The following is a 26,412-nucleotide window of genomic DNA, read 5'->3' on the forward strand; positions in this document are numbered from 1 at the left end:
CCCCCCCCCCAATCCATATAAAAAATACCCCCCCCCCCCAATCCATATAAAAATACCTCAACACCCACCAATAAATATAAAAATACCCCAATACCCATATATAAAAATCAGACTTACCTGCAAGGGGGGAGGGGAGTGGCGTGCCGGTGCCTGCGGGTGTTGGTGGCGGTGCTGGGGGGGACCGATGCTGCCGGGGGCCAATGCTGCAGTGGGGCGGCGGTACAGGGGTGTCCCGCGTCTGCAGGGTCTAGTGGGACGGCCCTGTCCTGCGGGGGGAGGGGGCGGTTGGCAGTGCAGCAAGGTGGTGGCGATGTAGCGCGGGGGGGTGGCGATGTAGCGCGGGGGGTGGCGATGCAGCGGGGGGCCAGGCGGCTGGTCACAGCAGTTGCCGCCGGCCCCGCTGCAGGCATCACGCCACTTTACTGGGGTGGGGCCGATGCTGCGCGATGGCGGGACGGCCCGGTGGCAATGGGGGGGGGGGGGGGCAGCGGTTCTGGCCCGATGGGGAGGGGGGGTAGCGGGACAGCCCAATGACTTCGGGGGGGGTGAGGTGGAGGTGCTGCGAGGGGCCCGGCGGCTGGTCACAGCAGTTGCCGCCCCGTTGCACCTGTCTCCCGATGCTGCTCCTGCGCACGCCGGGCCTCCCTCTCACGCCGGCGCGCAGGGCCTCCCTCTCACGCCAGCGCACCGGAAGCTTAACCCAGCCTACTTCTGGCACTGCCACAGGGAGACCCAGCGATTTATTATTATTTTTTTTTAGTTAACTGGCGCCCGGCCACACAGGGGCTTTATTGGCGAAAGAACATTTTAGTATTGCCAAAGCGTGCTCTCACCAGGGGGCACTCACCGCACCTTGCTTGGGAGCCCACTAGGGGTCACTGTTCCATATGAGCTCAGAAGGAGCTGGATAGAGGCGCTCTGGCCTCCCCTCTTCCCTCTCCATGATGAGATGTGATTCCGGCAGGAAACACTGACCCTGAGCACAGACTGTCCCACATCCTGAGGGGGGAATCCAGGTCACTCCCACAGGGAAGGACTGAGAGATCACAGGGGCTCCCCCCACCCTCCATAGGAAGTACACACACAGTGAGGAGGGGATAAAGTGCACATCTCAGGCACTGAGGGGGGGACACACTGAGGAATAGGCTCTGAAGCCTCTAAGTCCCTTTTCCTGTGTCCCCCTCACATTGCCCACCCCCTGCTGCACAGAGATCTTCAGCCTGTGTTATTGGGTAAGTGCTTTCCTCCTCCTCCCTTCCCCTCCCTTGTGTGACCTGTGCACATTATCCCAGTGCTGCTCTGAGCTTCCTTACACACAGGAGCCTGAGAGGCTGAGCCTCTGATAGTGAGGGGGAGCCTCTGGCACTGGGGGGGTTACTCCTCCTGGTATCACAGGGACTGGGAGATAATGGGGGTTATTTTACATTGGGAATTAACATTAGGAATCAGTGAGGATAAGATTGGGAAAGTTATTAAATAGAGTTAGAAAGTAATTAGATTGAGGGAGTATTGGTTGGAGTTTAACTCCTTCATTACCACAGGGGCCAGCATCATGTGTGTGTTATGGGCTATAGCTTCTCTGTGTGAGGCTGACACGTTTGCCCGGGGACAGACCTGGTCTGACAGTATGTTCTGATGTCCCAAATATCTGCTGCATTCTTTCATGTCCTAGTTTTAAACAATGTGTCTGGGACAGGGGGGAGGAGGAGAGGTCTGTGTAGAGCAGAGAGGGGGGGGGGGGGGGGAGGTCTGTGCAGAACTGGAGATGTAGAAGTGAGTGACAGAGCCCTCTTCCCTCCCCCAATCTGCAGTGCAGAACTACAGCTGAGGGAGAGCAGGGTGACCCCAGGCATAGAGGTGGGTGCTGTGTCTAGGTCTCTGTGTATGCGCCGCCATATAGAAACCCAAATATGTGGTAGCCTCGTGTCTGTAGCATACAAGGGGTTAACCCTCATTTTCTAAATGGTGCAAATATACAAAGATCACAGAAAGCAGTGTACATACCTGCACTTATTAATACACACACACACACACACACACACACACACACACAATAAGCAGTGTACATACACAGCTATATACCGTACATGCATGTAAACTGGCCCATGTACATACATATGTAGCCCTGGCTAGAATTGACTATCAGTTAGCCCTCCTCCTGTGCAGTAATTTCTGGTAAGGGTAGGTTACCATGAGTAATCATGGGTTTTCCCCACTCATTGCAGTGCAGTCAGAAAAGGTAGTGTCATCACGTCTTGTGTACAATTAGAGGCACAGGGGTGATGCTGACTGGATCTGTATTTAATGCACTGTACTTCCTGATTTAGTCAGTCTGCCTCTACCTTGAGAGGCAAAGTCTACCTGTGATCAGTGTGCAGAGCTCTGCATACTGTGTGCCCTCCCCTTGGGGAGCGGTGGGAGACTATTCCTCTTATCCCACCAGGGGATAAGGGAGGAGCTGGCACTGCTCTTAGTGCACATAGGCTGGGAGTGAAGTCCAAGGACATCCTGAGGGTGGAAAACCTGAAAGCTGATACCAACTGCTGTGCTGAATACAGGGAGAATAAAGGACCTGGGTTTTACTATACCTCCTGTCTGAGAGTGAAGTCTATTGGGAAGAGGGTGAAGAGATTCTCCTGCAGAGACTTCTCCCCATACACCTGGGAGCTGCACGAGATGGAGGCGCTGCACCTGTGAGTACGATCGGGCAAAACCCCAGAAGCCTGTCTTGTCATCCCCCTATAACACCCTGCGGGAGACAGTATACTGTAGCAAAGGAACCTGCATCCATGCCCAGGTATCCTGAGCCTAGAGTAGGGGTTCAGGAAGGTGCTCACGCTAAGGTTATGAAGCTGAGCAGATTTGCAGTGTTTTAAAAGGTTAAAGTATTTTTCTAATGTGTACCAAGAATGAGGCTAGTGAATGTAGGGAATATTTACACTCGCTCCATTCCTGACACCAGAATAAGAACTCAACTTGTAGCTCGCAGAAGACAGGACACCACATGTTTAATTAAATGGGAATAGTTTAATACGTATAGATATTGATGAGCTGAGGGCTTTCTAAGTCATGGATTCCGGAAGATGTCTACCAGGCTTGGCGCCGCTGTGTCTGTCCAAGGGCCATACTTGAATAGGCTCAGAGATGCCTAGGTGTTAGGCCAGATGGGGCCCTGCCATTATTCTGGAGCACCCATATCCTGGCCTGACACAAGGCAACCTCACACCCTTTGCCCAAGACCCAGACTCTGTGGAGCCTCGCACCGTGGGGGGCGAAGGGGCAGAGAGGAATATTGTATGTATTCTATTATATTCTGTATAATATTGTTGATATATAGGTGTATATCTGTGCTCCTGTATCACGCTGTGCACTCACTGCTGGTGGTGTATATACAGTAATTACAGAACAGGTGCTGGTGACCAGATGCAGGTCCTGGAGAACGGGATGTCAGGAATCCTACAGATACAATGGAGCTCATTCTAGTCACTTCGATAAAATCGGTGCCTAATGGAACGGTTTGGCATGACCCTACCTCACGGTCTGACATTTGTGTTATCACGGTATTCAGAAAGAATCAGAAAGTATTACCGCAAGTCACAAACCATGAGGCAGAAAAATGCCAATACCGCTCTGGTTAACTGTGTCCTTATCTCAGCCTTTTTCTAAGTTCTACCGCTGCGATCTTCCCGCAGTCTGTAAGGGCGGCACAGAGAGCGCTGCATCTCTGTGCACAGCTTTTATAGGCAATGGGATAACAAGATGCTGATAAAAATAGATAACTTTAAAATTGTATAAATATTCAAAATATAGGGTAAAAGACCCCTGTAGAATATAAATAAGTGTAACAAACCAGCGAAATATTCTGCATTGACGTATTTATCACAAATAGATTACCCACACATGAAGGAATGAGGGAAATTGAAGGAACCTGCCCTGCCAATTGGAAAAAGGGCTGGAGGCCTCTGTGACTGGATACGAACACACAGCACTGCACCCTGCAGACTTCCCAGGAAGCTTTACCACGTCCTGGCTCTGCTAGCTCTGATCTGATAAAACGTACGAGGGAAATGAAAGAAATGAAACGAAACACAAGCAAGGTTTCAAATCCTTAGTCTCGTTTATTAAGCATAGGGTGAAAATTTTTATACAGAAATAAGAAAGTAATGGTTAGAGGCGTAACGTAGGCGTAACCTAACCGTGATTTAGGCGTGACTTAGATTAGGGGCAGGACATATTAATGGAATGATCTTGGGGCGTAATTCTCCCAAGACAGGCACTGTCTGAAATACATAGCCTTTTCATTGTCTACGTTATCAACAACCTTGATTTCTCTAGCAACTATGTGAGGTGATTTTGCCTTTCCCATAGAACTAGTCTATTGCTTACTGATTAAAACAGCAGAAAGCTGACAGCATAAGAAAATGTATCTCAGCAAAAAGCTGAGTAAAGAGAAAATGTATCTTGGCAGAAGCTGAATACATGGGAAATTTATATTTCAGAAAAAGGCTGACTACATGATTTTAGCAGACCAGTACAGACAAAATGGATGGTTTAACACAAATGCAGCTTCTGGCCTTCTCTACTGTCCCTAACAACTATGAATCCCAAATGGGCGCTCTAATAGCGAACAGCGCAGGTGTGGATCCTATGAATAATCCAATAAGACCCAGACGGATGAATCAATAGTATGGAACAGGTCTTAAAGCCAAATCTTAAGTCCAATATATCCAGTAACTAAGTATTGTGTGGTGCATGTAACAGTGTATAATCACTTGTAATGGTAGAGAAAAGGGTATGAGCCCACAAAAGTCCCGATGTATTGTATTGTATTGTATTGTATGTCTTTATATAGCGCCATAAATGTACATAGCGCTTCACAGTAGTAATACACGTAGTAATCAAATAAATAACAGATCATGGGAATAAGTGCTTTAGACATAAAAGTAACATTAAGGAAGAGGAGTCCCTGCCCCGAGGAGCTTACAGTCTAATTGCTAATTGCCGATGCTACAAATTGTGGCGGTAGGCGTAGCCGGCCTTCCTTAATAAAGGTGGAGCCTGGCTGGCTGCCCCTGAAACCATATGGTATGGGCTGAGAGTGTCAGCTCTTGGGTCTAATCTTGTACCTTACTGTGTTGCCTGTAATTTTTGTTCTCCTTTTATTCTGTCCCCCCAGAGGGTTATAAACTAGGAACTGTGTATGTGGGGTTAACTGTAAGCCCAGTGGGCTAGTTAATGCGTTATCTGTGTATTCCCTTTGCCTCATGGGCCTGCAACTGCCTGTGTCAGCTTGTAAGTGGATTGCCTTGTATGGGTGGCCTCTTATGAGAAATAGCTGCAGGGCAGGGATGTCTGGAACATGAGGGGAAAGGGGGGGGGGATTTTAACCTGTCTTGTCTGCCAGCAAGGTATTCTTAGCTGGTGTCTTAGAGAAGAGAAGGTTTTAGAACCCCACATGATAGATGCAGATGGGGGAATGCAAGCTTGTGCCTAAATATTGGTTCTCTGTGTTTTAAAACTGCAATGCATTTGGTTTGTCCTGTGATTTAAACCCAGGTTGGTGACAAAAGGCAGTGCTGAATAAACAGTTACCTGAAAACTGGTAGTTTGGGAACGGAGTAAGCTAGCACCCTGAGCTTTGGGGTGCAGCCTCAGGGAAACCCCCCAAGTACCCACATATTAAAAATATAACTTTGTCATAAGAGGAACATATATTTTTGATAAAGTGCCTTTCTGCACTTTTTGAAATATACAGGCAGAATGCTAATGGTGTGCTAATGCAAATGTACAGGCAGAATGCCTGCCCTTTTGTAATGCATGAGGAACCAAATGGTCTTGACACCTTAAAGCTGGGTTACCTCTGTATGCTAAATAGGACTGTATGTATTACTGAACTCAAGTTATGAGGTGATTTGCAGTAAATATGAAATTTTGGTTGAGTTCTGAGGAACCCCCCTGTTATGATGATGAGCAGGAAAGGCTAGGACTCACATTACCTGGTCATCAAAGGCTAAGTTGCTAATTGCTTATGCTTGGCCCAAACTGACCAAAAGGAAATTAACCAGAGTAAGTGTAACTTTTTACACTGGACCCTGGAAGTCCAAACCGAGCTTCAAAAGCTTGAAAGGGACGTTTGCTAGACGGCACGGGGCCGTAAGCTGGGATACAAGGGTTGAAATGATATATAAGTCAAGAGCCACCCTTTTATCATTGTTCTTCATGCAAGAAAGTCCTTCATTGTTCTTCATGTCTGCATGTCATCAGGCCTGTGTCTTTGATGCAAATGTCTTGATGCCTGCATGTTTTGCTGTTGTTGAGGTTCCCTTCCCATGTCAGGGTCTCTGCTCAGATGTGGATTGCCAAATTAGTATAACACAAGCCTGGGTGCACCCCGGATCCCAATAAATGACACACAGTCATGTATCAGTTCCCTCAGGCTCCGTAGTTCAGACTGACGTGCCGAGTATATGTATTACAGAATATATATAGCAGACAATAAGTTTCAGTTTCGATTCTCTGTAAACCATAAGTTTCAGTTTCGATTCTCTGTAAACCATAAGTTTCAGTTTCGATTCTCTGTAGACCAGCTGAATTCACAGGAAACCGAGAGTTAGCAAAAAGGCTCCTGGTTGAGTTTCGATTCACCTCAGAGAGAGAGAGAGAGAGAGAGACTTATTAGCTTATATAAAAACATACTGCGTTATTTCCAAGCCTTGCAGTTAAAGCAGATTCAATATGGCGGAATGCATACAAAATGGACGAATAGTTTCTTATAATACTTTATTACCTTCACATTCCCCCCTAGACACTAAAAGGACATTTTGTATAGGAAGGGGTCTGTCCCTAATTTCTGTTTCTTGTGCTAGAGTCCCTACCTGAGGGTGTTGGTCGGCTGTTCATGGGCTTGTCCCATCCCCGACAACTTCTGGCTCGCTAAACTCGAAGACCTACAGTATACACAAAAGGGTTCCCTGACCTCAAACAAACACACTAGGGTCTGGGATTCTAGAGTGGTCACCCCTTATTCGAGTTTGGTTGTACTGTAATTGAACATCTTGGGTGATTTCTGCAGTGGTATATCTTCCAGATCAATATTGTCTTTGTTGTACATTACCATTGTCGCCAGCCAGACAGCCACGAGAAATACTTGTCCCATGGGTCTGTTATACCAGAATTTCTTTTAAGTTCATCAGACAAATCTTTCAGTTTATTAATAGCTGTGGTAACCTTACCGTCCGGGCCTGTGTTCCCGGGAATATATGTACAGCACGCATCTCCAGTCATATGGCAAACTCCCCCTTTTTCTGCTAATATCATATCTAAAGCCATTCTATTTTGGAACGTCATAGTGGAAGTGGGTCCAAGTTGGTCAGCCAGGCCTTGTAGCGCATCACGGGTGTAATTCACAAACCTTTGTTGATTATAATAGATATAGTTAATCCAATCTACATTTTTATTAACCGTGACTAGGGGCATCAAAAATGACTCAAACCCAGCTTTTACCTGATCTCTGGCCTTAAACTCATCAGGAACTCCTCTCGGTACCCCGATGGCATCTATATATACATGTGGGTCTAAACTTCCTGCAGGGGCTTCTCGCTTACTGACTTTAATTGGTGATGATAATACCTTAGATTTTTCTGTACCAACAGGGATTATATGCATTGGCATTAGAATTTTGGTCAGTGCACACTGACCTGTCCAGTTACCTTCAAGTCTGGTTCTTAATTTTAGATCCCCACATATCCAGTATATATCTCCTAACGATTGGACCTGATTTTGTAACTTAATACTGGAAATATTAGAGAAAGTGTCACAATATCCTTGGGAGAAATTACCTAAAAACCTGTTGCCCTGTAGAGACTCATAGCAGGTATAGTTCCCCTTGTATACAGTGATCCCTTCCCCTGGTTTTGGGTTTTTTGTTGTGAGTGGATATTTTTGTTTCCAATCTTCACACTGGGAGTGATTGGTACTTGTATTGGTATATAGACTAATGAAACATTCTTCTGCATTGATGGGTATGTTTAAAGGCACTGTGCCGAGATGGGGCCTAGCTGCAGCACAAACATAGCAGTTACTTTTGTTATTTTTTTGAGTGGTGTATCTTATCCATTCCAACCAAAGGTTGGTGTCTGGAAAACCTGTTTTTATGGCCAGTGTGTCTTGGAAAGAGGGATCTGCTGTGGCTACCATACCTTGAAATGTCTGAATCCGGGGAGCCACGGGATTTTTCTCTATCTTGGGGTTTTTTTGGGACATCTGCCAATCTTTAGAGTTATACATATCCTGAATTCTGAACTTCCCGTAGGCTCCCCTTGTACCCCCTTTCATCCAATTTCCTAGAACATATACACCAGCGTCCCCGGGGCTCGGGTTTTCTATAGTTAATATGAGTTTCATTATTTTACCCGTCTTACCACTGACTAGACATGTACCAGTTTTTCGCAAGATCATTCGACTGATTAGAGACTTGCCATTTCTGTCTTTTCGTGCTAGGCCATTCTGTGGTTGGTATCCCCAATCTGTTCCCGTGTTCCATCCTACTGCTCCCCAGTAATCACATTCCTGTCCCCAATAACTGTCTGTAACACATATATATATATGGCTCTAGAGTTCGAAGTGTCTCGGTACATATTACACTGCCAATCGGTTGAGGGACAGCTGACAATATTACAGTAATCGAAGGAGAAGGTAGCTACATGAGTATTGGATGAATTATACCAAAACGTGACTGCCCCTTCATGTTGGGTGATAGCAATCTCTTGTGCCTCCCCCAAACCTAACAAACAAAGGATATACAGAATAATTTTTTCTCCGAAAGAGGTGTCGCTGTTCTCTTGCAATGAGATGCGTGGATCCAGGTAGTTTTTCCTTGAATCTTGACTGAGGTGGGTGTGACTAGAGTTACCAGATGAGGGCCTGTGTATCTGGGATCCAGTGCGTGTTTTCTCACGTGCTTCTTTACATACACCCAATCACCTGGCTTTATTTCATGGGTTGTGTCATCCGTGCTGGAATCTGGAAGAGAAAGTGACACTGCAGAATGGAGATTAGATAACTCTTCACTTAATTTGATAACATAATATACCTGCCTATCATGCATTTCAGTGAGATTTATATTCCCTTTATTATCCCTAATTCTGACTGCACTTCCAAATAATACTTCGAAGGGAGACAACCCAGATCTAACCTGTGGGGTGGTCCTAACATGGAACAAAACTATAGGTAGAAGGTCGGGCCAGGGGAGTTGACTCTCTTGGGTCATTTTTAGTAGAGCTGTTTTAAGGGTCTGATTCATCCGTTCAACCTTCCCGCTACTTTGGGGGTGATATGGGGTATGGAGGGCTTGTTTCATGCCCAGGGCCTCCAATATTTCCTTGAAGATATTGGCGGTGAAGGCTGGTCCTTGGTTGCTCTCTATTACTTCAGGGAATCCAAATCTGCAACAAAGTTCAGTGATTAGCTTCTTAGCAGTGATTTTCGCTGTCATATTGGGTACTGGGTAGACTTCGGGCCATCCTGAGAACATATCCACTACCACAAGTGCATACTCATATCGTCCTGACTTCGGCATCTGGATATGATCAATTTGTATTCTCTGAAAGGGAAAGTCTGGCTTCACAAGATGTTTTGGAGGTGTAGGTTCAGATTTTCATGGATTGCAGGTTTGACAGATGACACAAGCTTTATTCAGTTCCACCAAAATCCTTCTTATACCAGGTGCAAAGTACAACTTGTTTATTACTGCTAATGCTTGGTTATGTCCTCTGTGAGTAGGTCCATGTGCCCAGGTGGCGATTGCATGGTACATGTGTCGGGGCACACAAATCTGGTCTTTAATTTTCCATAGTCCAGTTTGTTTTTCTTGTGCTGCCCCTGTCTTTTCCCAGCTCTCTTTTTCTTCTTTGGGTACTGTTCCTTGTTCCTTCTTCATCTGTTCTTGGTAAGGATCTATATCGTCCATGGGAGGATTTTTCTTGGCACTTCTTGTAATTACTGGTGCAACAACTGTGGCTTCCTGCAACGCTGATGACGGTGGATTTTTTCGAGTCTTATCTTCTTGAAGGGCAGCTTGCTTGGCTGCTTGGTCCGCAAGGAAATTTCCCTGTGTCTCAGGTGTATTCACCTTTCCATGTGCTTTGATTTTTACTACTGCCACTTCCTTGGGTAGCTGTAGAGAGTCCAATAGTCTTCTTATGGCATCTGCGTGCTTGACCGGCGTTCCATCTCTGTAATGAATCCACGATTAGCCCAAATGGTTTCAAAATCATGAGTGACTCCAAAAGCATAGGCACTGTCTGTGTAAATGTTGACCTTTTGACCTTCTGCGAGGTTACAGGCTCTTTCGACAGCAATTATCTCCGCTTCTTGTGCCGATATATGGCTGGGGAGAGCTTCTGCTTGGATCACTTGGTCGACTGTGGTGACGGCGTATCCGGTATGGAAACGTCCATGTTCATCAGCAAATCTGGAACCATCAGTAAAGAAGGATAGATCAGGGTTTTCGAAAGGCGTCTGTTGAGCCCGGGATGGGGTACCTTGCCGCTGTAGTTCTATTATACAGTCATGGTCTTCAGACTCATGGATACCCCCTTCCACCGGAATCAAAGTTGCAGGGTTGAGTACTGTACATTTCTTCAGAGTGACATTGTCCGGTATTAGCAGTGCAGACTGTAGCCTCAGTAAACGTTGCATGGTTAGGTATTTCGGCCTAGACAGGTTCAGGATAGCATGTATGTCATGCGGTGCTTGGATAACAAGAGGGTGACCCAGAACAATGTCCGCTGCCTTGTTGAAAATTTCCAATGTTGCTTGTCCTGCTCTGAAGCAGGATGGGTGCCCTTGTGATACTGAGTCCAATTTAGCAGAGTAGTAAGCCAGAGGTCTCATTCGGTTACCGTGTGGTTGTGCGAGGACACCGGCGGCGAACCCATCATATTCATCCACGAAAAGAGTGAAAAACTGGTCATAGTCTGGGATGCCCAATGCAGGGGCGCGCGTAACTAGATCTTTTAGCGTTTGAAAGGACTCTTGTAATTCTGTTCTGTGGGCTGCATCATGGAGTAGCTCTGTATTTTTCACAGCTTCATACAGAGGTTGCATATATTGTGATGCATTAGGAATCCATTGGCGGCAAAAGGTGATGAGTCCCAAGACCTGTTGTAGACCGCGCACAGTTGTGGGCATTTTTAATCCAGCGACTGTCTCGATACGGTCGGGAGTGAGATGTTTTTCGCCTTTAGATACACAGTGACCAAGAAAAACAACTTTCGGGCTACACCACTGTACTTTGGCTTCCGAGACCTTTGAGTTGATAGATGCGAGATGGACCAGTAGGGACACTGAGGCCTGTTCACACACTAGAACAGAAGGGGCACATATAAGAAGATCATCCACATATTGAAGTAACGTGATTTCCGGATGGGCTTGTACCCAGGGTTCAAGGCAGAACTTCATGGCCTGTGTGAACTGGTTAGGGCTATTCTGGGCACCTTGTGGCATGACAGTCCAGGTACGCTGAGTTCCTCTGAAGGTGAAGGCGAAAAGATACTGAGAGTCTGGGTGAAGAGGCACGGAGAAAAAGGCATTTGCCAAATCCAGGACCGTATAGGCCTCACAGTTAGGCGGGATTTGGCTAAGAAGAGTATGTGGGTTAGGCACAACTGGAGTTTCCAGAATGGTGGCGGCATTGATTGCCCTGAGATCTTGAACCAGTCTGAACTTCGCTGGTTCTCCTTTTGCTGTTTTCTTTTGGACTGGAAACAGAGGCGTGTTACAAGGTGAAGAACATTTTATCAGGGCTCCTTTTTCTTCAAGCATCGCAATTTGCTGTTGAAGACTCTGTTCTGTTATAGACTTCAGTGGGTATTGTGGTACTCTTGGAGGTATGACGTTAGGCTTAAGTTCCACCCTTACAGGAGGGACTGGCAGACGACCAATATCATCCGGGCCTTGGGACCACACACTGGTAGATACCTTGTCTTTCACCCACTGTGGGACAGGAGATGGAGGGTTCATGGTTAATATCTGCTGGAGAAGTATTGGGAGAGCGTGGAGACAACATGATGCTTCTTGTTCTTCTGGGCAGTTGGGATCATGCAATTGTACCCGTAATCCTGAGTCGTCATATTGCAGGGTGGCTCTCATATGGGATAGTAAATCTGCTCCCAATAAATTAACAGGACAGGATCCAGAGACTAAAAATCGGGACATAACTTCTGGGAAAGGTCCTACATGGACTGGTACAGTGAGAGGAGTTTCGACTGAGTGTCCTGTGATTCCAATACAAGTCATAAAGTCAGGGGAGAGGTCTATTCCTCTGGGTAGATCTTTGGCTGATATGACGGATCTGGCCGCTCCCGTGTCCACCATAAAGGAGACTGGTTCACCAGCAACTTGTAGAGTGACAGCTGAACCATTAGGGTAGGTGTGTTTGGATATGGCAGCCATGGTGGAGACGGGTTGGGCCTGGCTTCATTGCGGGGGTGGATCTTGCGGAGGAGGGTAAGTATCATGAGGATATGGTCTTGGAGACGGCAGTCTTTGTTGGATCTGTGCTTGCTGGGGCTGTAACGGCTGTTGGGACTGTGGCCAGTTGGGAGGTGGCTGACTACGCCAAGAAGGTGGCTGCTGGGCCTGTAATGGTTGTACGGGTGGGATTCCTCTCACACGATCTCTACAGTCCCTCTTGATATGTCCGATACGGCCACAGTGGTAGCATGGTCCTCTAGGCCTTTGTTGATTTGTTGCACGACCATCCTGATATCCCTGGTTTCCCTGGTACTGAGGTGTTGTTGTACAATTATCCTGGTACTCCTGGTACTGAGGGGCTGGTGGGTACAATTGGCGCGGTGGCTGCATTGGTACTTCAGGTGAGGCGCTATACAAAACACCAATTCGATCATCCTCCTTTTCTTCTGGGGTAGCTACCATCGTCTTCTTCACGGAAGATTGTTTCTTCTGGAAAGCTTTGGCTATTGTGAGGGCTTCTGTGTACCCTAATGAGGTCATCCAGGGACACCCTTCTTGGACCGCAGCCCGTAGCTTGGGAGTAAGTCCATCCATAAATGCTGCTGCTAGCAGATTGGCTTGTAATTTATTGCTGGTGGAGAACCCCATATCTCTAAACATTTGGAGTAGTCTAGTATGATATTTCTCGACTGATTCAGTAGCTTCTTGGGTGACATCCTTTAGTGATTCAGTCTGCTCTGTGAGTCTATCCTGGGCCCATAGTTGTATTTGTTCTAGGAAGTCTTCTCCAGATTTATAGTCTGTGGTGTCAACTATCCTAGCATCATTGAGGGATTTCTCAACAAGGGGCCAAAATGAGTCTCCCGCTTTTAACATGGTGAGAGATTTTAAATCAGCCCATGTTGCGGAGTAGTTCTGCTGAATCTGACGTAACATTCTATAAAAGGGCATGGGCTTGTCTTCCGGATCGGGGAGTTGCTGTAAGAGGGTGGAGCTTTGTTGGGGCGTGAATTTGATGTACCTAACTGCTCCTTCCGGAACGTCTTCACTCCACGGTTGGGAGACGGGAGGAGCATTTCCGTGTTCTGCTTTTACAATAGGAAAAGAGCGGACCGTGTCTGAGGTAGCACAGGCGGCTTGAAAAAGCAGTGGCCTGACAGTCATTGGCAACAAGCAGAATACTTTCAAGATTGAGGGGTGATTCTCTGATCGTACTGAGTACTGCTTGGACTATATGTTGGATACATTCTTTTATGGGATACCCGAAAAGCCCACCAGAAATGGGAGGGAACGCTATAGTGCGTCTGGGCATGGCCGCACTATTGAGGCTGGAAGCATAGATTAGGGATGTATGGACAACGGCTTGGAGGAGTTGTTTGGCTCTTTCTGGAGCATAGTCCCTATACACTGGCCCTGCTGCATGGATAATTAAATTACAGGGTAAATCTCCGGGCCCGGTGGCAGCTATACCCCCGACTGATACCTCTCCATGTTTCTGAATATAAATATTAGAGTCACGCTGTATGGCCTCACCCCCTTTCTCACAAATTAATTTAGCAAGGCCCCCATTATGTTGGAGCCTCCCATTTGCTGGATTAACTATCGCGCCAACCGACAAGCTAGTAATGTCTGCCTGCATCACTTTTACAATAATTTGACGGGTTGGGCCGCTAAATATACGTTCAAACAGTGATTCGGGTTCATCATAGGTAACAAAAGAGTCAGAATATGGTAGTGCCTGATAAGCTGGGGTCCCGGCGGAGGTTGCATCTTCCTCAGCAGGGGCCCCATTATCCATCTGAACCAGACAATCTTGCGGTATACTGGGATACATTTTAACAGGGTCGGCTGGTTTGGCTTTGGGATTAAAATACTGGCCAGTGGGCGTGACTAAGGGGCACACAAGAGCCTCACCAGTTTTAATATCGGGGGACATGGACGGTCGGGCGGCCCCACAATAATAACAATTTTCCCGTGTTTTGGGATTTTGACACTGGCAAACAGAACATACCCAATAAGGGGCCGGTACAGGGGCTGAGGAAGAGGGTCTACCGGTCGTCTGCGGGTATGGGGGTGGATCTCCCTGTAACATTTGGTCTTTTTCTGCCACTACCGAACCAGGGGTCACATTTTCTGGTTTCACATAACAATAACATTTCTTATTTCTCTCTCCACACTCTACTTCTTCATAACCTTCTTTCTGAAGATCTATAGCAACACTCAGAAATTTCTCTGCATTTTCCCACAGGCCTTCATCTTTCAGTTTCCCCTTACACATTTGCATATTTGTTCTTAACAACTTCGGTTGCAATCTTCCCGTAAGGGGTAAATCTAACAGTTTGAATAACAATTTACATTTCTTCGTGTATTTTTTGCCCTCTCTTTCTGCCACAAGAGTTACGGAATCTTTGGTGCCAGGGGGCACCGTTTCCTTTGTGAATAACCTCGAGAACATTGTCTATCTTCTAAAACAACCTCGTATGAACCTGCGCCACTACCAGCCGGTACCGGGATTCTTGAGTCTCAGTGATAAATTGACCTAGACGGAAAGGTGCGCAGACACTCCCCGGACCGTCACCTGTATGGACGGTCCTATTATTATCTAACAATAGATATCACTAGACTCAACCAAGAGAACGCCAACCTGAACAGACTGACAGGAGTTCGGTGAAAATATATTCTGAATATATCTTACCTTGTCCTTAGAGGTTGTTCAGGCCTCAATCAGTCCGGCCAGGGGACGGTCGTCCGTGGATAGAGACGGGTCCAGGATTGTTCCGGTGTCCCTTCACAAGGATCCTGCCGGCTACGCCAAATGTTGAGGTTCCCTTCCCATGTCAGGGTCTCTGCTCAGATGTGGATTGCCAAATTAGTATAACACGAGCCTGGGTGCACCCCGGATCCCAATAAATGACACAGAGTCATGTATCAGTTCCCTCAGGCTCCGTAGTTCAGACTGACGTGCCGAGTATATGTATTACAGAATATATATAGCAGACAATAAGTTTCAGTTTCGATTCTCTGTAAACCATAAGTTTCAGTTTCGATTCTCTGTAAACCATAAGTTTCAGTTTCGATTCTCTGTAGACCGTCTGAATTCACAGGAAACCGAGAGTTAGCAAAAAGGCTCCTGGTTGAGTTTCGATTCACCTCAGAGAGAGAGAGAGAGAGAGAGAGAGAGAGAGAGAGAGAGAGACTTATTAGCTTATATAAAAACATACTGCGTTATTTCCAAGCCTTGCAGTTAAAGCAGATTCAATATGGCGGAATGCATACAAAATGGACGAATAGTTTCTTATAATACTTTATTACCTTCACACTGTGATGTCAACTGAAATATGGGAGAAGTGGCCAAATCTGTATCCTGATGGCCTTCTGTCCTAATCTTTAAGTAAGTGTCTATATTTTGCTGTTATTGTATAATCTGTTGTGTTCACCTTTATCAAGGAATAAATTATATTTATCATATCTAAGTCTCGTCCCAGTTCAAACCCAGGTATATATATATAGTTTTTGGTGTCAATTACAGCCTGTCGTAAGCTCTCGTGACAGGCTTGTAATTAACTGGTGGCAGCTGGCGGGACCGAACTGGACCTGGATTACAGTATTCTGCGGGCTACTGTGATCCAGTGGGAACTTGATGGTAATTGCAAGTTCCTGGGACTAAAGATATTGAACACACAGTGTACAACATATAACACAAGATATGGCACCTCCTCACTGTTCCCCTACTTGTGAGAAGCATTTCCTCCGGAACCAAAGTGCCGGCCATCCGTCTGACTGGAGCCGGGCACTGAGACCGGAGGAGTGCATCAAGTCGGCGCGGGGACCAGCAGCCAGCAAGGCTGAGAGAGAGACAGCAATGGGTGAGCATGAAACCCGGCAGGCTGAGCAAAGATCCGCAGCTGCTGTAACCATCACACCGCCCGGAGAGCAGGGAAGGGACCCAGCCCCGGGACGGCAGAGACTTGTGGAGGGGGCGGGTGGTCTTGCACTAGGAGAGGTATTGGCCGTTGCGGCGGCCAGTCCATTTTACCCAGAATTGCTGGCCCTGATGTTTGCGCAGGGAGAGATGTCCCCGGCAGAGCGGCTCGAGCAGCTGAAGCTGGCAATGATCCGACCCGCTTATCCCCTCCCAGAGCCCGGCGCTCAAGCATCTCCGCTCTGGACTCCGTTGCCCCTTGCTGGGGTTAGTCCACCGGCGGCGCAGAAGCTTTGGAATGAGCCCGGCGCTCCAGCAACTCCGCTCTGGACTCCGTTGCCCCTTGCTGGGGTTAGTCCACCGGTGGCGGAGAAGCACCGGCAGTTGCTGCAGCACTGCCAACAAATGGGCCACAATAATGCCCAGTGCCCTGACCGTGCGCGGTCAGGCGAAGAAGCCCCTCAGGGCCAACGCTCACGAGCTGCGGAAAAGATGACCCAGTTAGCGGTATCCTCTGATGGCTCCCGCCCAGCCGGGGCGACAACCCTCCGCGGGACGTCTCCTGGAGAACCTGGACGGGCTGCATCAGCAACAGCGGCGGAGAGCAGCGGCCATCCACCTGATCCCGGCGGAGAACCAGCGGCGGCGGCAGAGGAAAAGCCGCCACTCCGGCATCCTGCCGGCGGCAGTTTTATTTGGGGGGAGGGACAGGGTTTGCGGGAGGGGGTTATTTTACCAAGTTTGCATGGAGCTGTGTTCCTCCACAAAGACCTGGGACCCTTGTCCTGCACCGTTTTACCGGTACCCAACCCGGGCGCTGTTGCGGTAGTGGCCCGGTGCTGCCCAGCCCAGATGGGGCCGGCGGCGGCCGCTCCAGTCCCCCTGCAATTGGGACCAACGAAGGCGGCGGTCTCTGCGGGGACCAGCAAGGTAAGCCAGACCAAGTCGCAGACTGACCCTGACTTATTTTTCCCTATGACTGTACCCTGTTGTTTCACTATAGGGGTGACCGGGGGGTGGCAGGAGATAGGGGTACCAGGGGAGGGGAAGGACGGGCAGCTTGTAGGGCAGCTAGACGTCCCCATTACACTGGTGGAGCAGCAAGGGGACTCTCCGTTAAGAGCCCCACTGTTGCAGCCTTGCTATGGGCTGGAGGTGTCCGGGGTTGTGGCAAAGTTAGACCACCCCCGGATTACCTGCCAGCCAGGAGCTAAGGTGGGTGCATCTGCACCAGCAACCCTGAGCTCACCTCCGGTAATGTGGGCACAGCTTCAGGGAGAGGGGCTTGCCCCGTTAGCACCCAGCTCTAGGGTAGGATTGCCTGGGAGAGGGTTGGGTGGGCCAGCGGGAACCGGGGAGGGAAGGCAGCAAGTGAGAGAGCCAGTTTTCCTTGTTACCCTGGCAAAGCCTCAGGGGTGTCTCAGATCAGCAACCCCCTGTTGCAGCCTAGCTATGGGCTGGGGGTATCATGGGCAGGGGCCAGTTTGTGCCACCCCAGAGATACCTGCCAGCCAAGAGCTAAGGCGGTTGCATCTGGAGAGATGCCCCTGGGCTCATCCCCGGTAATGGGGAGACAGTGTCAGGGAGATGGCCTCACTCAGGTGTCCCTAGGATCCAGGTTAGGATTAGCTAGGGAGAAGCGGAGTGAGGGGAGGCTGCAGGTAGGTAGCCAGCAGCAGATCTCAGTGAGAGAAGGAGGGCTAGTGGTAGCCAGGGAGGGAAAGCATCAGGTATTGACGCTAGAGTTTCCCGTTACCCTGGCAGAGCCCCAGGGGGTTTCTCAGATCAGCAACCCCCTGTTGCAGCCTGGCTATGGGCTGGGGGTATCATGGGCAGTGGCCAGTTTTTGCCACCCCAGGGATACCTGCCAGCCAAGAGCTAAGGCGGTTGCCTCTGGAGAGGTGCCCCTGAGCTCATCCCTGGTAAGGAGGAGACAAGGTCAGGGAGGTAGGTGCACTCAGGTAGTTCCAGGGTCTGGGTTAGGATTGCCCAGGGAGGAGAGGAGTGCAGGTGGGCTGCAGGGAGGTAAGCAGCAGGAGTCATCAGCAGGGGCTGAGGTGCTGGGCCTAGGGGAGGCTAGGCAGGGAGACCCCGGGAAGCAGGGGAAGATAGGAAGTCAGTGGGGTGTCAGGCAGCTGGCAGAAGCTAGGGGTGGGCTAGGTAGGCAGAAAGTCCCTTGCGCTTATGGGCCAGGAGTGACCCCCCTGACAGATTCCCCCGGGTCCCCAAAGGAGGGGCTGTGGGTAGATAGGCAGCCAGGGAGGAGAGTCAGGAGTATAACGGAGCAGCTACAGGTTGGCACAGAGCCAGGGCAGGTAGGGTCCCTACAGAATGGTGACATAGCCCTGTCCCAGACTTGGTTGACAGGAAAGCGACGGTCTGTGCTATATAGCTGGTCTCCTGTTGGTGCAGAGATATGCCAGTTTCTGGGCAATGTGCAGCATAGTCTGCACAGGAGCCCCTTTCACCATGGACTTGGTTCACAAGGCACTGGGTGGGGGGCAGAGGGAGGCAAAGGAGAATGCCCGGCTTTGCAGGAACTGGACTTTACAATCCACTGTGTACCGGTCAATGCCGGAGGACTTAACCAGCCAGAGGGAATCCGTTTCTTCATGGCAACCTCAATTTTTTCAGGCTCAGCAAGCCACCTGATGATGGTGACTGTCCTGGCGCCTTCATAATTGAGGGGGGAGGTGTGGCGGTAGGCGTAGCTGGCCTTCCTTAATAAAGGTGGAGCCTGGCTGGCTGCCCCTGAAACCATATGGTATGGGCTGAGAGTGTCAGCTCTTGGGTCTAATCTTGTACCTTACTGTAATTTTTGTTCTCCTTTTATACTGTCCCCCCAGAGGGTTATAAACTAGGAACTGTGTATGTGGGGTTAACTGTGTAAGCCCAGTGGGCTAGTTAATGCGTTATCTGTGTATTCCCTTTGCCTCATGGGCCTGCAACTGCCTGTGTCAGCTTGTAAGTGGATTGCCTTGTATGGGTGGCCTCTTATGAGAAATAGCTGCAGGGCAGGGATGTCTGGAACACGAGGGGAAAGGGGGGGGGGGATTTTAACCTGTCTTGCCTGCCAGCAAGGTATTCTTAGCTGGTGTCTTAGAGAAGAGAAGGTTTTAAAACCTCACATGATAGATGCAGATGGGGGAATGCAAGCTTGTGCCTAAATATTGGTTCTCTGTGTTTTAAAACTGCAATGCATTTGGTTTGTCCTGTGATTTAAACCCAGGTTGGTGACAAAAGGCAGTGCTGAATAAACAGTTACCTGAAAACTGGTAGTTTGGGAACGGAGTAAGCTAGCACCCTGAGCTTTGGGGTGCAGCCTCAGGGAAACCCCCCAAGTACCCACATATTAAAAATATAACTTTATCATAAGAGGAACATATATTTTTGATAAAGTGCCTTTCTGCAGTTTTTGAAATATACAGGCAGAATGCTAATGGTGTGCTAATACTAATGTACAGGCAGAATGCCTGCCCTTTTGTAATGCATGAGGAACCAAATGGTCTTGACACCTTAAAGCTGGGTTACCTCTGTATGCTAAATAGGACATCCTGCTAGAATTTAGCCTGGCTTCACAGGGGAATTGCTATGCGAGACCCAGGAAGGGAAGTGTTTGTTATTCACACCTTCCAGCAAAAGGTATCCCCAAGCAGGATATCTGAATGGGTGACCTTATTAAATATAAGAATATTATGAGATGTCCTTGGCTGAACATGATAAGAATTACATATGTGTATCCGTGGGATGTAGCCCATCCTTTTGAGTCTAAACACTGTACATTTACCCGTTACGAAATGCCAGATATTAATATCTCTATTAATTTTCATATTACACTGTAATGTTTGGTCTCTCTGCGAGCATCAGGTGGGACAGAATGTATTAATATATCTATATGTATTACTGAACTCAAGTTATGAGGTGATTTGCAGTAAATATGACATTTTGGTTGAGTTCTGAGGAACCCCCCTGTTATGATGATGAGCAGGAAAGGCTAGGACTCACATTACCTGGTCATCAAAGGCTAAGTTGCTAATTGCTTATGCTTGGCCCAAACTGACCAAAAGGAAATTAACCAGAGTAAGTGTAACTTTTTACACTGGACCCTGGAAGTCCAAACCGAGCTTCAAAAGCTTGAAAGGGACGTTTGCTAGACGGCACGGGGCCGTAAGCTGGGATACAAGGGTTGAAATGATATATAAGTCAAGAGCCACCCTTTTATCATTGTTCTTCATGCAAGAAAGTCCTTCATTGTTCTTCATGTCTGCATGTCATCAGGCCTGTGTCTTTGATGCAAATGTCTTGATGCCTGCATGTTTTGCTGTGATGTCAACTGAAATGTGGGAGAAGTGGCCAAATCTGTATCCTGATGGACTTCTGTCCTAATCTTTAAGTAAGTGTCTATATTTTGCTGTTATTGTATAATCTGTTGTGTTCACCTTTATCAAGGAATAAATTATATTTATCATATCTAAGTCTCGTCCCAGTTCAAACCCAGGTATATATATATATTTATATATATAGTTTTTGGTGTCAATTACAGCATGTCGTAAGCTCTCGTGACACAAATGCCTGCTATAAAGTAAACAGTCCTAAGGTATCCTGTGTAAGATGAACGGAGGTGACCACACCACTGTCAGCAGTAAATAATATGCATAAGGGTATAACCAAACACACGTGTTTAGACTAAAGCGGGGTGGGGGCTAAAAGCAGTGACTGTTAGAAGTACAGGGCTACACATAGTGATACATGCCGCAGAGTAAATCACAAGAAAAACAGAAACTGCTACCCTTACCAGAACCCCGTGTCTCACAAAGTGTTGGCCCAAAGCAGCTGGCTGTTATCCATAAGTTCGCCGTAGAAGCTGGTATGGGGCTGTGTCCCCTGCTGCGGTGAGGTCTGCGTGCACCTGCCGATCAGGTAAACGATGTTGATGTAAATGATATTGAGTCCCTATTCGGAATGCGCCATCTGAGAAAAGTGTAAATAAAAAACACAGTCTGAGGTTATTTTGAAACAGAATAACACGTGAATTTATTCAAGTCAAGTGCACAACGGAGACAGCTTTTGAAAAAAAGCTCTCTAACAATAACACGGTATGCCATATATTTATACCCTAAAACCTAAAGTTCCACCCCTTTATGGGGGGGCTTGCACGTCACTAAATATGACATCATTTTGTAATACATAACAATGCTAAAACTGATGTAAGTTTGCAATACATAATAAATGATGGAAGTGTGCGTCACCTAAAATGACATAATCTTGTAATACATAACAAAAATGAAATGATACATACATTCTTTAAGGGGTTGAATGTGAGAAATTATTTCTATCTCTGAGTCCACCAGACACTCAAATGCTGAGAAGTTGGTTCTAATTCTGATCTCACTTCTCAAGACTTTACCTGGCACTTAAATGTGAGAACTCTTCTCTAATTCTAATCTCACTCCTCAAGGCTGTATGCCCCCTCCCTTCTTCTGCAGCTTGGCTGGTCAGAGCTGGTAAACACTGAGAGCGAAAAATCTTTTAACCCACTATAACTTTCATGCAGCTTTCATACAGACAGAAGACAAAATGGAAGACACAAGCACAGCACATTACAACGTAATTGACAGACAAGGACTAGAACAATAACAAGATGGCTAACAAAAATAGACAAAATGGCTGCTTTGACTCTAATGTTGTTATGTCAGACCCCCTAATGTCTCAACTTCGTCACTAGTGACAGGGTATAATATACACCAAATATCTGGGTTGAATTGAACACTACTTATATATAATAAATATATTTTATTCCTTAAAGAAGGAGAACACACAAGATGATACAAATAACAGACAAGAAATGGACACTTAAGGGTTGGACAATGAAGCAATCAGGTACAGGATTGGTAATTCATTCAGCAATAAGGGTTCCAAATGAAGACATCACGAAAGACAATGGGTATAGGGTTTACCCTGGTTTATATGGGATTCCAGCCCTATACGTTCACAGAGGGTGTCAGGCATTGGACATCAATTACCTCCACTAATGACCCTTTGCCACCTCACTTGAGTGGCAAAGTCATTCCTGTCCACAGGGGTGGACATTGTTCTAATCGGGCTCTTTTCCCTAGCCCCCCTCCCACAAGACTGGCGTCGCCCAGTCTGCTTGGGATAGGAAACCCTTTGTTCCAAGGTGTGAAACACAACACTTATCCCAAGTACCAACTTCCTGCTCTGCTTTGTTGTAGCATACACAAGCAGGGTGGGGGAGCCTTTGATCAGGGGGTCTATTGTAGACCACTTGTCTCCCCCCTGAGCATTAACATACCATATGGGCTCTGGGCTTTTATACCAGACCCAAAATACAATACATTCTTTAATATCTACACATATTAAAATAATCCGTTCTGTGGGTCCGAGTGGGCTGAAATTTGCCAGGTCCTCATGCCGGAGGACCCTTGCCATAGTGGCCAAATATCAGCCTTCCACGACCCCCAGAACCGGAGATACAAAAATACAGTTTGAAAGCACATTACAAAAAGTGACTTTTTTTCTGCCATGCAAGTCAATGGCAGAAACACAAACTTTGCCATTACCCTGACTCCGTTCTGTTGCCCCGAGAGGGTTGATATTTGCCATGCAATCCTGCCGGAACTAGGACTACACGGTGACCGAATCTCAGCCCTCTAGGTTGAACAGAACCGGAGCTATGAGTCCCAGGTTTCTGCTCATTCCCTCCATTAAAATCAATAGGGCCGGCGCCTCCATAGGAAATGCATGGGCCGGCGCCGCCTTAGGATTCAATGGTAGGACCCTCCTGGCCGGCGCGACCCTTTCTCGTCGCCATTAATTGTTGGACCCTGTTGGGGTCAAGTGAGGGGGTTCCTAACATCTAGGGGCAAAAGGAATTTTATTTCTGGGTGCCCTAGAACCAAAGTTCCCACACCAATTGGCCGTGAATTTGACCGAGGCCCTAGTTCCCACGCCAATTGCGCGATCAAAGCTCTTTTTTGACAATGTTGCCGCTCTTGCGGTTTTGTGGTCTGGCGGGCTGCCAGCTCGTCTCCAGAGGTCGGCTTCCAGGAATCTCCATTGACATGCATTACTCCATTTACTTTCAATGGGGAACCACCGCTCCTCCTCACGAGCGCCACGTGCAAGTCTTCTACGGAAACGGGCCCAAATCGCCGGAATCTCCATAGGATTGTATTGAGCCCCAATGGCGACCTATGGAGAAACTGCAAAATGGAGCCTGCAAAGGTGGGAAAAGGGACAAAGGGCCATAAACACAGAATTAACATTAACCCTTTCCCGCCCGCATAGATCCCAGTGTATGTGTTGGTGCAGACACTGGAATGGGAACAATACATATTCACAGGGGGATACACAGTTGGTGCTGAAGCAGGGGCATAACTACAGTACTGGACAACATTACAGTTAACCCCTCGCCTCCCAGTTGAGAGGTGGCCAAATGGGGTGTAACCCCTTTAATACCGGTCCAAACCCCCTCTCCCATGACATCCTTATTAGTCCTTTTTGGTACTTTTCCTTTTTGCATAAGTGCTTGAAGTTGGTCAGCTACGGAAATTTTGAGTTCCTAGAGATGGACAGAAGGAAATGCCTAATTTGTTGGAATTGGAATAGAGGTAGGTCTGGGGTTATATTTGGTTCTAAGGTCTTGGGGGTTTCCCCTTGTGAAGAAAGTCTCCTATCCTTTTAATGTTTTTATTCTTAAACTGGTCGAAATGGCTTGAGCTCATCCCTGGTGGGAAATTTGGGTTATCAATGGGGGGGGGGGGGGGGGAGGTAATCTGGGAGGTAGTTGAGTCAGTTTACATTTTGTTTTTGTTCAGATGTTCATTGTGAATTTTACAGGTTCTGGTTCTTTATGTCCCTGGTCTTTTTTCCCCTATTGTCCAGAGCGATATTAATAACGGGCAATCCTCTGAGTAGCTTGATTCGATTGCTACCCAGCAGAACAACATTCCAGATGACTATTTGGCGTAGTTGTGCTGCATGGAAGTCCTGAAGTATATCTGGACCACCATGCTGCCCCTCGATCTGGAGGCCATCAGCATGGACATAGCCACCCTTGGTCTCTTCCCTTGCCAGATGAATTTAAAGATTTGGTTCTGTAGGGCTCTTAGTTCACCTCTGGGTACATAAATTGGAAGGGTCTGGAAATAATATAGCAGTGTGGCGAGGATATTCATTTTTATGGAGATTATCCTACCGATCCATGATATCTGATGCTTGCTCCACTTCAATAGGTCCTTTTTAATGTTGTCAAATAATGTGGAAGTGGGGGAAATAATGGGGTAGTTTTGATAGAGCAATTTGTAGTTTCTAGCGAAGTTGTCTCTAGATATTTAATATGAGTTGGTCGCCATTTAAACTTGATTTTTTTTTAGTAGATTTTGGATCTTGGGGTGTGGGAGGGACAGGTTCAAGGCTTCTGATTTGTCCTTTGTTGATTTTGTATCCTGATAGCCCACAAAATTTCTCTAGTGACTTCAGCAGATTTGGTAGAGAGATCAGTGGGTTTGCTAAGGTTAGGATGACATCATCTGCGAAAAGCGATATATTGTAATTATTGTCACCTATGTTTATTCCTTGAATAACTGGGTGCTTTCTGATCTTTGAGGCCAGAGGCTCAATTGATAGGACAAAGAGGTGGGGTGATAGGGGGCGGCAACCCTGCCTTGTGCCATTCTTAATATTTATTGTCTTCAGTTTATTACTTGGTATTTTAACTAGGGCTATAGGGGAGTGATAGAGGGCACTGACCCCTTCTAGAAATGGTCCAGAGAAACCAAAGGACTGCATGGTCTAGTCCAGGAATGTCCACTTTATTCTGTCGAACGCCTTCACTGCGTCGAGGCCCAGTAGGATTGCCTTTGTTTTAGTGGAGTGGACATGTTCTATGCTATTGACTATTTTTCTTGTATTGTTCGAAGCCTGTCGGCCTAAGACAAAGCCCACCTGATCTATAAAGGTCTGTGCACTCTTCCGTGAAAAAGTTCCCACTACCGCGTCTGGTGTGCACCTGAGCCTTACAAGGCTGAATTAACGGCGAAACGCATTGCTCGAATTGTGTCCAGAGGAGGCTTCCGCATGGACTTTTACAGTTGGTGACCAGGACTTTTTCATGTGAGTGTATATTTTTATTATGCTAATAAATGGCTTATATTTGAACCTAATGTTCTCTCCATACATGTGACCTGATTACGGGGGAGGATTACGTGACGGGGGTACATGTACAGCACTCTTTGGTTCAAAAAGCCAAGTGTGAGGCTGAACACCAGAAAACCAGGATAAGACCCACCTGTTGGACAGAAATTTGGAGGAAAGAAAACATTTAAGGGATCAAGTACTTGCACATGGCCGTGTAAGTAATGCTATATTACATTTCTATCTCAGTCTGGTTCTGCTAATACCAGTGTGAGTGTATTGACTGTAGTTTACAACCCTTGTACATTACACTGAGTACCATGGTAGTCTGGTTATACTCATAGCCATTCTATCATTGAGATCTGCAAGTTGATTCAAATACGTTGATTTGAAGAATTTGTTTATTTATCTTGTGCTCCCCATGTTTCTATTGTTCACATATACCTAAGGATCCTGGATAGATCCTAGTGGGGTTGAGCTGCAGGAGCCTACTTTGCATCAAGTGCCCCCGTTATTTGGGGTCCACTTGGGAGACATTAAAATGACGATAATATTTATTACTATCTTACTTTTTTCTATCTGTCATTGACGTAGCGCCCAAGTTTTCTTTTATCTAACATCCCCCACTGCATTTGACACTACATTTAGCATTATTTTTACTTTTACTTTTGGGCCCCTCCGAATATCCTCTAGGTCCTCATTTATGCTAACGATAATGATACAGCTGCTTGGCCATCTTAACTTTCTAGAGGGGGAGGGGACGAAGCTCTGCTCGGTACCACTGGTATCGGGCTCAAGTCCTGCCCAGGCATTTGTGCCGCGCCAAATATCCACCACCCACCACGGACCCCAAGTCGGCG

General features: G+C 47.2%; 1 protein-coding gene across 5 annotated transcripts in view; it reads left to right on the top strand.

Moving 5' to 3' along the window:
- The first annotated feature begins 953 nt into the window (after positions 1-953).
- Positions 954-26,412, top strand: part of LOC142488033 (uncharacterized) — a 68,831-nt gene continuing 43,372 nt past the window's right edge. For 2 of the 5 annotated variants that reach the window (XM_075588384.1, XM_075588383.1), the window contains exon 1: positions 1,270-2,693. In XM_075588384.1, coding sequence (XP_075444499.1) covers positions 2,677-2,693 — 17 coding nt within the window. In that variant the 5' untranslated portion in view covers positions 1,270-2,676. Of the gene's footprint in view, positions 1,233-1,268; positions 2,694-24,774; positions 25,532-26,412 lie in introns of those variants that run through there. The other 3 variants (XM_075588380.1, XM_075588382.1, XM_075588381.1) reach the window with 3 other exon arrangements.

This window comes from Ascaphus truei, chromosome 2, assembly GCF_040206685.1.
Source record: "Ascaphus truei isolate aAscTru1 chromosome 2, aAscTru1.hap1, whole genome shotgun sequence".
Classification (NCBI taxonomy): domain Eukaryota; kingdom Metazoa; phylum Chordata; class Amphibia; order Anura; family Ascaphidae; genus Ascaphus; species Ascaphus truei.